Raw genomic sequence first — 14762 nt, 5'->3', positions numbered from 1 at the left:
ACTCTATTTCCCCTCCTTGTGTACCTGCACCATCAGCCTTTGTAGGGGTGGTGTGTCCTGTTGTCACACATGGCTCATACTGATGTCTGGACATACACATCAAGCTCTGCTTTTCTGGCATTCGGTGTGGGTTTCTTGAAGAGTAAGATCCGTGTGGCCTTGGATCAGAGGCGTCAGAGCCCTAATTGAAACATTTTTGAGAGCTCAATTTCAATTTTAAACTTAGTGTGCAGAAAGGGCATCACTCCATATGTTCTGGTGGCAATCATGAGGGCAGGTGAGTATGTGCAAAGACCTGGGTCATGGTCTGAGGGGGGTTTGAGCAGGAGCATGTCCATGTGATGAAACAATATCAAGGTGTGGCAGTGATGGTACTGAGTAGGGCCTGTGTCTCCATCATTGGAAGTATGACCTTGAGCATGGAAGAGCATACCCTGAGGGAAAAGGTGATGCTCTGGAGAATGCAGTCTGTGTCACTGGGGATAACTGGAGAATGTCTGCTTAGCTGTGGAGATCACATTTCCCGTGGCACGGGTTTGAGTATGCCAATAGATAAGCTTCAGAAGAGGCCTGGTGCACAGGACTGCTTTCCTGGGATCCTCTCAAGACCTCCAGAATTCTGTATATTGTTGGGGCCTGGTATTCTCTGTGGTATCGCTGCTTTTGAAGGTAACTGCTGTATGTTCCCTTAATCATTTGTTCTTGATGTGGAATGCTGTTGGTCAATAGAATCTTTTCAAAATTTGTATCATTTTTCTGGTGTTAGTCTTTCGAGGGAGGGGAAGAAATGCTCTTTGTAATCAGGATGTCACCAAACCTGCTGGTGCAGTAGAGTGGCATGGGTGTCTTCTGTCTTCTACTCTTTTCTATACCAAAAATGCCCACCCTTTATGTCTTCTCTTACTCTGCCAGTGTGTTGTAAAGAGGGGATGAGATGGAGGTGAATTTTGGCACCTGTCAGGTAGCAGGATTGTGTATTATTCATGAGTGTGCGGGAAGGTTTTCCAGCCCTCCTGAGACGATCATGTTCTTAAGAGAATGTCACCAGCTTTCAGGTTTCCTTCTGCCTCAGTTTGATAGAGGTGCATGAGGGAGCACCATACCATGTTCAGCGTTTCCAGAGCTTTTGGAGAACACAAGTAGTTTTCTCTGTCCAGTATCTCCCTAAATTGCAGGTAATATGAAGGCATAATATCCCTCAAAAGCAATTCTGCTGCCCTGAAAGTGTTTTTGGTTTTTTTTTTGTTTTTTTTTTTGTTTTTTTGTTTGTTTTTTTTTTTTTCTGAAGATGACACCATTGATGCTACAGGTAAGTCATTTATTATAGAGAACGTGTTTGAGAGGCTGATGTACTTATGTTGCTCTTTGGTTGGGGTTTCTTTATGTTGGATTAACAGGATCTTGCCCGGATTAAAATGCCTGTAGATTTAGAGCAACCAAGCACCAATACCTGGTCTCATTCCTTTCCTTCTGCTGCCTGGCAGAATTTGAGCAGTTGGAATCAGGGACAGATAGAGGGAGCTTGATGTGTTCCTTGTAGTGGAGGCATTGGGCATTGAGGCATTGGGCATGTTCTCAGTGAAAACGCTGTGGTGTTACCTTGGTGGTTTTTGTTTGGCTGTGTGATGAGTAAATGGTGTTTAGGAGTGAGACTAAGGGGACTAAATATTCCATGAGACTAAGGCCCTGGGAACAGGTTCTTGCTGTGGTGTTCTGACAAACCATGTGTGCCTGAAAAAAAGCGAGTTTCACATTAATTCTGCAGGTGAAAGAGGAGGCCAGAAGAATGGCTGTTCATCGAGGTACCTAATGAATACTCGGGAGCTGTGGTTCTCCCGTGCTATTTCAGCCTTTAGGGAGTGTTGCCTTGCTGGGCTGTGATGGATTTGAATTGCCGACCTGCTTCCTTGTGTAGTTTGGAGTCTTTGGAACCTATTTCAGTAGAGGTCCCAGTACCTGGTCTTGTGTTTCTGAGAGTGGTGGATTCTGTTCTGCTGTAGCAGAGGTGTTGTTTGCCATATGATTACTCTTTTATTTACTGGGCCTTTAAAAGGACTGGAGGGTGAAGAGCATAGTCCTCATCATGAAGAGAGGGGAAGTTGGAGATGCATGCATGGGACGAAAGCAGGAATGCTCTTCCATGTCCACAGAAATGCGAGATGGCAGAGAAAAGATATGAGAGCTCTTTTCAAAGTATATGTCTGTGCTTCATGATGAGTGTGGTGTACCTAGTTTAAGAGCATTTTGGTAAAAGACAAAATGGAGAGACAAGGATGGAAGCAGAAGAGAAGTGGAGGCAAAGCTAGAGCAGAGCAGGTCAAGAAAGAAATAAGAAGAGAGGAAGTGAGAAAAACAGTGAAAGACAGAAAGAAAAGAGGAGGGAAAAAAAAAAACAAGAAAGGAAACAAATCACTGCAAGGAAAAAAAGAAGGAAAGAACTGATGACTGAGGAGATTACCAGCATGAACCGATGCTATCTCGAGTTGCTGAATGAAGTAGGGTAGCTCCACAACCTCGGAACACATGGACACTGTAAAGCTTGATGAAGAGTGGCGAGGAAGAGGAATAAGAGCTCCTACCAGAGGCCGTGTCCGTCCTTACTGAGAGCATGGTGTGGGCTTCGGGAAAACACTTAGGTAAAGGAAGAGAAGAACAGAAGAATCGAAGATTGAAATGGAGGTGGAGGATAGGGAAAGATAGGCACGTGAAGAAAAGGGAAGAGAAGACCCAAGTAGTGAGAAGATAGAGAAAAAGGGAGTTAAAAAGAATAGCAGAAGGAAAAGAAGAAGGAAAGGAAGCAAGCAAGGAAGGAAGCAAAAAGCAGGAAAAAAGCAGGAAAGCATGCAGGAAGGGAAGAGTTAAAGAAAGAGGAAGGAGTGATGGAAGGAAGAAAGGAAGGAGAGAGAGAAATACATAAAATAAAAATTAAATAACATAAAATAAAAAGAAAAAAATAAACGATGAGAAGATGACCATCCAGCACCTATGTCACATCTAGTCACGGAGCGGTGTTGGTCCGTAGCAGTCCCTCCCGCTGGGAGAACACTACGCTCCGGCGCTGCTGCCCCGTCAGTAGCGGGAATGGGTCCGTCTTTGACAGTGTCCGCCGTGGGGCCGGAGGCGACTGAGAGCTATCACTGGAGGAAAAAGAGAGAGAAACATGTGAAGAGAAGGGAAAATGACGTGAATAACAAGGTAGGGAAATAAAGGAAAGGGAGAATTGTCAAAAGAAGGAGACAGAAGAGAAGATAGAGATTTAAAAAAAGTAAAAACTAATAATAAAAAAATCCAACACAGAAATACATGCAAGAAGAAAAGTACAGAGTGGGAAAGAAAGAACAACAGAAACAACGAAAATCTGAAAAGGAAGAAAATAAGGTAAAAGAAAATGAAGAAAAAAATAAAGAAAATGAAAACAGAAAGAAGGAGGAGGAAGGAAAGAACGGAATATGTGCAAGCAAAGAACACGGAATAAGGAAGAAAAAAGAGAAGGAACGAAGAGGATGAAGAGGCGAACGAGAGCGAAACAGCCCTGGTCCGGAGACTTGGGCGATGCCGGGGAGTGTGTGAGGCGCTGGAGCAGCACACGGTGTCGCTGCAGGCTCAGAAACGGCGTGTAGGCAGCTCCACCCCTGTGTGAGCGGCGGAGAGCCCGGCTGTGAGCGCGGGCGGGGCGGTGCGGGCCGAGCAGGAGAGCCCGTGAATCCGAGCGGCGGCGGCGAACCGTGCGAGCCCGGACCGGTGCCGAAGGCGGCGATGGCGATAGGCGGCGTGTGTCGTGGTGCCTTGTTGAAGGTGCTGGTGCTGCAGTTTTCCTGGGCGCTGGTTGGCGGGCAGGTGCGGTACTCGGTGCCGGAGGAAGCCAAGGCCGGCACGGTGGTGGGCCGGCTGGCGCAGGACCTGGGCCTGGAGGCGGGCGAGCCGGAGGCGCGGCGGCTGCGGCTGGTGTCGCAGGGCCGGCGGGCGAGCGTGGAGGTGAGCGGGGCGAGCGGGGCGCTGGTGGTGAGCTCGCGGCTGGACCGGGAGGAGCTGTGCGGGAAGAGCGCGCTGTGCTCCTTGCGGCTGGAGGTGCTGGTGGAGCGGCCGCTGCGCGTCTTCCATGTGGAGCTGGAGATCACCGACATCAACGATAACGCGCCGGTATTCCCCGCCGCACGGAAAAACCTCAGCATCGCGGAATACACCACTCTGCCGGGGTCTCGTTTCCCGTTGGAGGGCGCGTCGGATGCAGATGTCGGAGCCAACGCGCAGCTCTCGTACAGCCTCAGCCCAAGCGAGCATTTCAGAGTAGAAGAAGAAAACAGTAACTCGCGCAGTAAATCCCTGTTTCTGGTGCTCATGAAACCTCTGGACCGAGAGACGATGCCGATTCATCATTTGGTGCTGACGGCGAGTGACGGGGGCCGTCCGCTGCTGACTGGCACAGTGGAGCTTGTGATCTCGGTGCTGGACGCCAACGATAACGCTCCCCAGTTCAACCAGTCGGTGTACATCGTAGATTTGCCCGAAGACGCCTCGGAGGGGACGCTGGTGATGCGGCTTAATGCCACGGATCCAGATGAGGGAAGTAATCGGGAAGTGGTTTATGAAATTGATACTGTGGTTCCTCCCTCGTCGTCAGCTGCATTCAGCATCGATGGAAAAAACGGTGAGATCAAACTGACAGGAGCCCTGGACTTTGAGACAGTTGCCTTATATGAGCTGCATATTAAAGCCAGAGATCAGGGGACTCCCCCGCTGTCGGGTCACTGTAAGGTGGTGGTGGAGGTGCTGGACATGAACGACAACGCGCCGGAGGTGTTTGTGACGTCACTGTCGTTGCCGGTGCCGGAGGATGCGGCAGTGGGGACGGTGGTGGCTCTGCTGAGCGTGTCGGATCGGGACTCGGGGGCGAACGGTCGAGTGCGCTGCACGGTGTGGCCGTCGGCGCCGTTCGGTCTGGTGTCGACGTTCGCGGGCTCGTACTCGCTGGTGCTGCGGGAGGCGCTGGACCGGGAGCGGGTGTCTGAGTACGAGGTGGAGGTGCGGGCGGAGGACGGCGGGGCGCCGCCGCTGCGCGCCAGCCGGGGTCTGCGGGTGCCGGTGTCGGACGTGAACGACAACGCGCCGATGTTCGCGCAGGCCGTGTACACGGTGCTGGCGCGGGAGAACAACGCGGCGGGCGCGGAGCTGGCGCGGCTGTGGGCGCGGGACCCGGACGAGGCGGGCAACGGGCGCGTGAGCTACTCGGTGGCGGAGAGCGGCGGCGGGGCGGCGGTGTCTGGGGGCGGGTGGCGTCCGGCGTCGAGCTACGTGTCGGTGGACGCGGAGAGCGGGCGGCTGTGGGCGCTGCAGCCGCTGGACTACGAGGAGCTGCAGGTGCTGCAGTTCGAGGTGCGGGCGGTGGACGCGGGGGAGCCGGCGCTGTGCGGCAACGCCACGGTGCAGCTCTTCGTGCTGGACGAGAACGACAACGCGCCGGTGCTGCTGCCGCCTGCCGGGGGCGGGCCTGGAGCCGGGTCCGCGATCTCAGCGGCGTCGGGTGCAGAGTCTGGGGCGCTGTGGGCGTGGGCGACGTGGGGGGCGCCGGCGGGGCATTTGGTGGCGAAGATCCGGGCGGTGGACGCGGACTCGGGCTACAACGCGTGGCTGCGCTACGAGCTGTGGGAGCCACGGGGCAAGGGCCCGTTCCGCGTGGGGCTTTACAGCGGCGAGGTGAGCACGACGCGGGCGCTGGAGGAGTTGGATGGCCCGCGGCAGCGCCTGGTCATCGTGGTGCGGGACCACGGCGAGCCGGCGCGTTCGGCCACGGCCACGCTGAGCGTGTCGCTGGTGGAGGGCGCCGAAGCGGCGCTGGCGGCCGCGGGCTCAGGCTCTCTGGGGGCGGGACTGCGACGGGCGACAGCCGCGGGGGGCGGTGTAGCAGCATCGGCGACGACGGCGAACGTGTGGCTGGTGGTGGCCATCTGCGCCGTGTCGAGTCTGTTCCTGCTGGCGGTGGTGCTGTACGGGGCAGCGCGGTGGGGGCCGCGGTCGGCCATGCTGTCGGGTCCCGGTCCTGCCACGCTTGTGTGCGCCAGCGAAGTGGGGAGCTGGTCGTACTCCCACCGCCAGAGTCGAAGCCTCTGTGTTTCGGATGGTGCGGGCAAGAGCGACCTGATGGTTTTCAGCCCCAACTTTCCTCCGCCGGCCGGTTCCGCGGCGAAGGAGACGCATCCGGAGACGCCCGCTTTGCTGGAGACGGTCAGTGGCGCTACCTCCCTTCATTTCTTTCTCGCCTCTTTTTTCTTCCTCGACACCCCTTGTCCCATGTCACTCTTTTCACTTTCCCTTTTCCTGGGCGTGTAGCGGGATCACCCCCCGTGGCCGAGACCTGTAGGTGCTGGTCGGGTGCTTGAGGCTTCCCTGAGCACCTTGGAATCTGCTTCCGCGTGCTGGAATGTGCACCGCAGCTCTTGTTCGTTTGGTGAAGGGAAAGGTCTGGCCACACACCGCAGCAGTTGCGATCTTCAGCTGAGCTTTGCTGCTACAGGGTTGAGTTGTTCTTCTCTTGCCGTAAATTCCTGATGATATGTGGTGGTGGGTTTTTTATCAGAAACTTTGTTGTTGTCTTCTCTGATTCCCTACTGCAAAAGAGATGTTACTCGATTATACTTCGAATTTCAGGGATTTCTCTGTCTGTGGTGGATATTCTCCATTTCTGTTCTTCCACCATACTCATCATGAAATTAGGGAATGCGTTGTAGAATTTTTCCTATGCTCTTTTGCAAAGATGTTGTAACTCTATCAGTACCATAAAGTGTTCAGGCAGAGGACTTTTATCCAACATAGTTGTCAGAAACGGCAAATTTCTTGTATTTCTGCAACCCTGAATCTTGCTGTAGATTTGTATTATCGGAATTGACAGCCTCAGGGAAGAACAGGAAACCTTGTATTTAAAGAAACTACAAACCTTTCTACATTTGGTGACATCCATTGCAGTGCTATGCTCATCAGCATTCGACTTGTTCTCTCACAAAAGGAAATCAATGATTATTATCATTAGTGTTATTGTGACACCATCTTTGCAAATGTATGTGTAACATCTCAGAGGTGTAATAGAACTCCCAGGTGTGGATCAGTTTCACCTGGGATAACGGAACATGAAGCGTCAAATATAGGGAGTCTGCTGAATACAGTGATGCTGGCTGTGTGTTTATTATGAGGCTCTTGTTGATGGCAACAGTTGTGGATTTGTGCTGCTGACCAGTGAAATGGCGAGACATGCACTGGATGGCTTTGATGTTCTTTCAGTATTTGCTTCAGCAGCCACACGCTCACAAAACTAGAAAGCAAACTGAGCCTCCCCCGATAACATATCCGTAAATCCAGATTGTCCTACAGAATCCATATAATCTGCTACCCATATAATCTTGTCAACATTTGGGTTCTTCTGCCACAGAATGAAATTAATGCTATTACAAATTTAGAGCTGCTCTGACATCAGCTTTTAAATATGTAATGTGCACCGCACACAGTCTGTGTAATACAACTGGTATGGTTTTTTTAAAGTGCTCTCATTGTTTGGAGGGGTCCAGAAATTCTGGAGTGAGCTTTGATTTGGGGAAGAGAACAGTGGCATGTAAGGGATGTGAATGTGGCAGTGGCCCTAGCAGGACCTGGGAACCTCATAAAACCAAAGCTATTGCAATTCAGAGCTCTTCTGTCATCATCTTTTGAATGTGTGAAGTGCTCTGCACAGTCTGCATGATGCAATTGATATGGGTGATTTTTAGAGTGCTCATTGTTTGGAAGGGTCCACAAATCCTGGCGCGAGCCTTGATTTGGAGAACAGAACACTGGTATGTCAGGGAGGTGAGCATGGCAGTGGCCCTGTGAACTAGGGCCTTAGCACATCATAACATGAAAGGTGATCTTGAGCAGTGGGAAGACATGCCTGAATCGAAAGTCCTTGGGAAGACCATGGGCCATGTAGTAAGGCAATAATGAGAGACAGCATGCTTGTCTGGAGAACACATTTCAGACTGGGGAGTGGGGGATGACCAGAATAAAGCATGAAGCAGGAAGGACACAGACTGTTCATGCCACGATCCTTTCACAAGCTCCCAGTGTGTCTGGAGTTAGAAACACTTTGGATCCTGAGACAGTGTGTGGTACTGAAATACCAGTGTCTTTTGAATTTGTGAATAACTCCCAGAAGGCACAGTGCCCTGTGGTGCTGCTGCCTGATGGGTCATGGTCTGAGACAGGTTTAGAGCTGGGTCATGTTTTTGTGGTGGAGCAATGTCTGTATTTTGGCAGTGATAGCACTGAGAATGGCCTGTGTCGGCATCACAAGGAAAAGAGTTGTGGCTGGAAAAGAGTGTTGCCTTAAGGAAATGGAGATGCTGGGGACAATGCAGTCCCTATCATTGGGAAAGGAATGGAAAATGTCTACTTGGCTGTGGAGATCACATTTCCCATGGCACAGGATACAGCATGCCAATAGATAACTTTAAGAAAAGGCCCAGTGCCCTTGGCTACTCTCCTGGCATCCTCTCAAGGCCTTCAGAAGTTCTACATGTCATCACAGTCTGGTGTTTCTGTGGTATTACTGCTTTCGAAGATAACTGCTGTGCATGCTTTAATCATTTGGTTTTGACATGGAACATTGTTGATCAAACAGAACCTTTTCAACATTTGTACCATGTTTCTGGTGCTAGTCTAGTGAGGGAGGGGAAAAGTGCTCTTTGCAATCAAGATGTCAGCAAACCTGCTGTTGCAGCAGAGTGACATGGGTGCCTTCTGTTTTCTACTCTTCTCTATAGTGAAGATGCCCACCCCTTCTTTATTTTTTCTCCCATGCTGTCAGTGTGTTGGAAACAGGGGATGAGATGGAGATACTGAATTTTGTCAGCTGCCAGGTGACAGGTTCTGGGGCAGTATTCGTGAGGGTATGGCAAGGTTTTTCCACTCTCCTGAGCTGAGGATGTTGTTAGGAAAATGTCACCACCTTTCAGCCTCCCTCCTTCTTCCCCTTTGATAGAGGTGCATGAGGGAGCACCGTACAGTGTCCAGCGTTTTTACAGCTTTTGGAGAACATGAGTATTTTTTTCTGTTCAGCATCCCCTGAAATGGCAGCTCATGTTAAGTGACAAAGTCTCTCAAAAGCAATTCTGCTGCCCTGAAAGCATTTCTTTTGTCTGAAGTCTGCACTAGTGATGCTCGAGGTAAGTCACTTACAGAGAATGTGTTTGAGAGTGTTGTCATTCAGTTGTGGTTTCTTCCTGTTGGATTAACTGAATGATGCCTGGATATAAATGCTTGTGGGTTTAGAGAAGAAAGCACCACTGCCTGTCCTCGTTCCCTTCCTGCTGCTGCGTGGCAGAAGTTGAGTAGGTAGAGGCAAGGACAGTGGAAGGAGTCACCTTGGTGCATTCCTTGGAGTGGATGCATTGGGCATTGGGGGGATGTTCTCAGTGAAAATGCTGTGGTGTTACGTTGGTTGCTTCTGTTTTGTTTGGCTGTGTGAAGAGTGGATCGTGCTGATGAGTGAGAGGTATTCCATGGGGAATAAGGCACTAGGAACAGAATTTGTCGCTGTGTTGTTCTGGCAGAGCATATGTGCCTGAAAAATGAAGCACGATATTCACATTCATTTTTGAGGTGGAAGATGAGGGTGGAAGAATGGCTGTTCGTCGAGGTACACAGGGAATACTTGCGTGCTGTGGTTCCTATGGGCTTTTTGAGCTTTTGTGAAGGGTTATCTTGCTGGGCTGTGATGGGTTTGTGTTCCCAAATAAGAGATGCCCCTGCATAGTTCAGAGTCTTTGGACCCTGTTTCAGTAGAGGTCCCAGTACCTGGTGCTTGGGCTTGTGCTAGTAAGGGTGGTGGATTCCTTTGTGCTGCAGCAGAGCTGTTCTTTGCCATGTTGTTGCCTTGCTCTGTGATTTGCTGGTTCATTAAGAGAACTGGTGGCTGAAGAGCATGGCCTTCATCCTGAAGAGAGGGTAAGTTGGAGATGCGTGGACAGAAGGAAAGCAGGAAGGCTCTTCCGTGATGAGAGAAATGGAAGATGGTATTGAAGACAAATGAGCTTTTGCGCAAGGGCATGATGGTGCTTCCTTGTGAGCACGGAGGAGCTATTTTAAAAACATTTTAGTAATGGGCAAAATGAAGAAACAAGGATGGAAGCAGGAGTGAAATGAAGGCAAAGGTACACCAGAGCATTGTAAGAAAGAAAAAAGAGAGGATGAAAGAGAAGGGTGTAAAGAAAACAAGGAAAGAGAAAGGAGGAGCAACACCAAAGAAGGAAAAGAGGGAATTGCTGGGGGAAAAAAAAAAGAAAAAAGAAGGAGGAAGAAGAAGATGATGGAAGCTATTACCAGCGTGTTCTGATGTTATCTTGAGATGCTGTGTAGTGAGGAGGAAGTCGCCATCCTTGGTATGCAGGGACACTCTGCAAATCAAGAGTGGTGAGGTTAGAGAAGTAAGAGCTCCTGCAAAGGCCATGTTCATCTTTGAGCGTGGTGTGGACTTTGGGAAAATACTGTGATAAAGGAAAACAACAGAAGAGACAAAGATGGAAGTGGAAGAGGAGGGAAGAGAAGACAAAAGAAGGAAAGAGGAGACGAAGAGAGAAATAGAGAGAGACTAGTAGAAGGAAATGAAGAAAGAAAGGAAAAAGGAACGTGAGAAAGAAAGTGCCGAGAGGTGATAATGTGCCCTCACCGAAGTCACTTCTGGTCGTGGAGAGTCAAAGACTGACTCAATCAAAGAGAAGAGGAGGAGAAGGAAGAAAAGAGTCAAACAGAAGAGGAGGAGAAGAAAAGAAGAGAGACAAACAGAAGAGGAGAAGAAGGAAAGGTACACACGTGATGAGAAGGGAAGACGTTAGTGAGAAGATGAAGAGAGAAAGAGAGAAAGGAAGTTAGAATAGCAGAAGGAAAAGAAGCTAGCGAGGAAGGAAGCACAAAACAAGAAGGCAGAAAAGCAGTGAGAAAGGGAGGAGGGGAAGGAGGGATGGAAAGAGGAAGAAATGAAAGAAAGGAAGAAAAGAAGAGACGTTAGAGAAGAAGACGTCAGCTCTAGTCACGGAGCGGAGGTCGTTCGTAGAAGCCCCACCCAAGGGCAAAACACCGCGATCTGGCGCTGCCGCCCTCTCATTAGCGATGATAGGTCCGGGTTTGTTGGTGTCCGCCGCAGAGCCGGAGGCAACTAGGGAGCTGTGATAGGGGGTAAAGGAAAGAGAAGAGTGGTAAGAGAAGGCAAAGAGAAGCATAAAAACCAGGACAGGACAAGAAAAGAAACGGAGAATTGACAGAAAAAGGAGACAAAAAAGAAGATAGAGAATAACAAAAAAAAAAAAAAAAATAAAAATAGGCAAGAAGAAAAATAGTGTGGGGGAAAAAAGAACTAAAGAAAGCGTGAAAACCTAAGAATTTAAGTAAGAATAGAAAGATTAAAAAAACGAGGTGATGAAAGAGGAAGAAGGAACAAAAGGAATGTGTGCAAGCAAATCACATGGAATAAGGAAGAAAAAAGAGAACGAATGAAGAGGGTGAAGAGCCGAGCGAGAATGAAGCAGCTCGGGTTCGGAGGCTTGAGCTGTGTCGAGGAGTTAGTGAGGCGTTAGAGCAGCGCACGGTGTCGCTGTAGGCTCAGAAACGGCGCTGTCGGCGGCTCCGCCCCGGTGTGAGCGGCGGAGAGCCCGGCTGTGAGCGCGGGGGGGGCTGCGTGGCCGGGCAGGAGAGCCGGTGGATCCGGGCGGCGGCCGGGAGCCGTGCGGGGCCCGGGCTGGTGCCAGAGGCGGCGATGTCAATGGAGATGGGAGTATGTCGTGGTGCCTTGTTGCGGGTGCTGGTGCTGCAGTTGGCCTGGGATCTGGTCGGCGGGCAGGTGCGGTACTCGGTGCCGGAGGAAGCCAAGGCCGGCACGGTGGTGGGCCGGCTGGCGCAGGACCTGGGCCTGGAGGCGGGCGAGCCGGAGGCGCGGCGGCTGCGGCTGGTGTCGCAGGGCCGGCGGGCGAGCGTGGAGGTGAGCGGGGCGAGCGGGGCGCTGGTGGTGAGCTCGCGGATGGACCGGGAGGAGTTGTGCGGGAAGAGCGCGCCGTGCTCCCTGCGGCTGGAGGTGCTGGTGGAGCGTCCGCTGCGCGTCTTCCATGTGGAGCTGGAGGTCACCGACATCAACGATAACGCGCCAGTCTTCCCCGCCGCCCGGAAAAACCTCAGTGTATCGGAAAATTCCCCTGCGGGGTCCCGTTTCCCGCTGGAGGGTGCGTCGGATGCAGATGTCGGAGCCAACGCTCAGCTCTCGTACAGCCTCAGCTCCAGCGAGCATTTCGCTTTGGATTTACAAAAATCGAATGAACAAAATATTGTACCCGATCTTGTTTTAACGAAACCTCTGGACCGCGAGACGATGTCGATTCACCGCCTATTTGTGACGGCGATTGACGGGGGCCGTCCGCCGCTGACGGGCACTGTGGAGCTTGTGATCTCGGTGGTGGATGCAAACGACAACGCTCCCCAATTCAACCAGTCTGTGTATAAAGTGCAGCTGCCGGAGAATGCTACAGAGGGGTCTCTGGTAGTGCGGGTCAATGCCACAGATCCGGATGAGGGAATGAACAGTGAGATGACCTACACGGTGACAAACTTCCTTCCACTTAGTGGAAAAGGTGTGATTACTGTCAATCCGAGGACTGGAGAGATACTTCTGACGAGCGGCCTGGACTTTGAAGAAGTCAATGTGTTTCATTTTCGTATTGAAGCACAAGACAAAGGCTCCCCTCCGCTGTCGGGACACTGCAGAGTGGTGGTGGAGGTGCTGGACGTGAACGACAACGCACCGGAGGTGTGGGTGACGTCGCTGTCAGTGCCTGTGCTGGAGGACGCGGCGGTGGGGACGGTGGTGGCTCTGCTGAGCGTGTCGGATCGGGACTCGGGGGCGAACGGTCGAGTGCGCTGCACTGTGTGGCCGTCGGCGCCGTTCGGTCTGGTGTCGACGTTCGCGGGCTCGTACTCGCTGGTGCTGCGGGAGGCGCTGGACCGGGAGCGGGTGTCTGAGTACGAGGTGGAGGTGCGGGCGGAGGACGGCGGGGCGCCGCCGCTGCGCGCCAGCCGGGGTCTGCGGGTGCCGGTGTCGGACGTGAACGACAACGCGCCGATGTTCGCGCAGGCCGTGTACACGGTGCTGGTGCGGGAGAACAACGCGGCGGGCGCGGAGCTGGCGCGGCTGTGGGCGCGGGACCCGGACGAGGCGGGCAACGGGCGCGTGAGCTACTCGGTGGCGGAGAGCGGTGGTGGAACCGCGGTGTCTGGGGGCGGGTGGCGTCCGGCGTCGAGCTACGTGTCGGTGGACGCGGAGAGCGGGCGGCTGTGGGCGCTGCAGCCGCTGGACTACGAGGAGCTGCAGGTGCTGCAGTTCGAGGTGCGGGCGGTAGACGCAGGGGAGCCGGCGCTGTGCGGCAACGCCACGGTGCAGCTCTTCGTGCTGGACGAGAACGACAACGCGCCGGTGCTGCTGCCGCCTGCCGGGGGCGGACCTGGAGTCGGGTCCGCGGTCTCGGCGGCGTCGGGTGCAGACTCTGGGGCGCTGTGGGCGTGGGCGACGTGGGGGGCGCCGGCGGGGCAGGTGGTGGCGAAGATCCGCGCGGTGGACGCGGACTCGGGCTACAACGCGTGGCTGCGCTACGAGCTGTGGGAGCCGCGGGGCAAGGGCCCTTTCCGCGTGGGGCTTTACAGCGGCGAGGTGAGCACGACGCGGGCGCTGGAGGAGGCGGACGGCCCGCGGCAGCGCCTGGTCATCGTGGTGCGGGACCACGGCGAGCCAGCGCGCTCGGCCACGGCCACGCTGAGTGTGTCGCTGGTGGGAAGCGCCGAGGCGGTGCTCGGGGGTGTGGGCTCTGCGAGGGCGGGGCTGCAGCCGTCGGCGGCTTCGGTGGGCAGTGCGGCTGCATCGACGACGGCGACGACGGCGAACGTGTGGCTGGTGGTGGCCATCTGCGCGGTGTCGAGCTTATTCCTGCTGGTAGTGGTGCTGTACGGAGCTGCGCGGTGGGGGCCGCGGTCGGCCATGCTGTCGGGTCCCTGTCCTACCACGCTGGTGTGCGCCAGCGAAGTGGGGAGCTGGTCGTACTCGCAGCGCCAGAGCCGAAGCCTCTGTGTGGCGGACGGTGGGGGCAAGAGCGACCTGATGGTTTTCAGCCCCAACTTTCCACCGCCCCCCGATTCCGCGGCAAAGGATATTCAGCCGGATGCACCCTCTCTGCTGCAGACGGTTAGTGACACTCGTTTCCTTCCCTTTTCATCTCTTGCCCATTCCTCAGCCTCCCTTGTCCCCTGTCACACTTCTCACCCCCGCCTACTAGGCAGTTGCTGCTGTGAGCCGGGTTCAGCCCCCTGGTCCTGAGGGCGGGGGTGCTGGGCTGGTGCTTGAAGGTATTCGGAGCACCTGGTTATGGGTCTTTGCGTCTTGTCTGGAGCACCCCTTCTCTTTCTGCAGGGTGAGAAGTAAGAGATATTCCCTAGAAGGCAACTCCTGCTGTTATATGAGGCGTATTATAAAGTTTTCTGATTCTCCTCTGCAAGAGAGATGTCAGGTGGTATTTGGGACTTCAGGAGTTTCACTACTGGTGTTGGATTTTTTCCAGTTAAATTCCTTCACCCGTTTCATAATGAAATTAGTGCAGGTGTTGCAATCTTTTTGTATGTGATTTTGGAAGGGTATTGTAACTCGGTAGCATATATTGCTCAGGCAGAAGACTCAGATCCATGGTAGGTGTCAGGAACAATGTGTTTCC

General features: G+C 53.2%; 1 protein-coding gene across 4 annotated transcripts in view; it reads left to right on the top strand.

The window, feature by feature from the left end:
- Window positions 1-14762, top strand: part of LOC133212491 (protocadherin alpha-C2-like) — a 155395-nt gene that overhangs the window by 4375 nt on the left and 136258 nt on the right. Inside the window, exon 1 of one of the 4 annotated variants that reach the window (XM_061353997.1) lies at window positions 11491-14239. The exons of 2 other annotated variants lie outside the window; for them this stretch is intronic. In XM_061353997.1, the coding sequence (XP_061209981.1) occupies window positions 11774-14239 (2466 nt within the window). In that variant the 5' untranslated portion in view covers window positions 11491-11773. Of the gene's footprint in view, window positions 1-11490; window positions 14240-14762 lie in introns of those variants that run through there. One more of the 4 variants, XM_061354000.1, reaches the window with a different exon arrangement.

The sequence above is a fragment of the Neopsephotus bourkii genome, unplaced genomic scaffold (assembly GCF_033783945.1).
Source record: "Neopsephotus bourkii isolate Nb327-2 ecotype Australia unplaced genomic scaffold, CSIRO-AGI_Nbou_v1 NB_716, whole genome shotgun sequence".
Lineage (NCBI taxonomy): Eukaryota > Metazoa > Chordata > Aves > Psittaciformes > Psittacidae > Neopsephotus > Neopsephotus bourkii.
The sequence above is the reverse complement of the archived record's forward strand: the minus strand, read 5'-3'. Positions and strand labels throughout refer to the sequence as shown.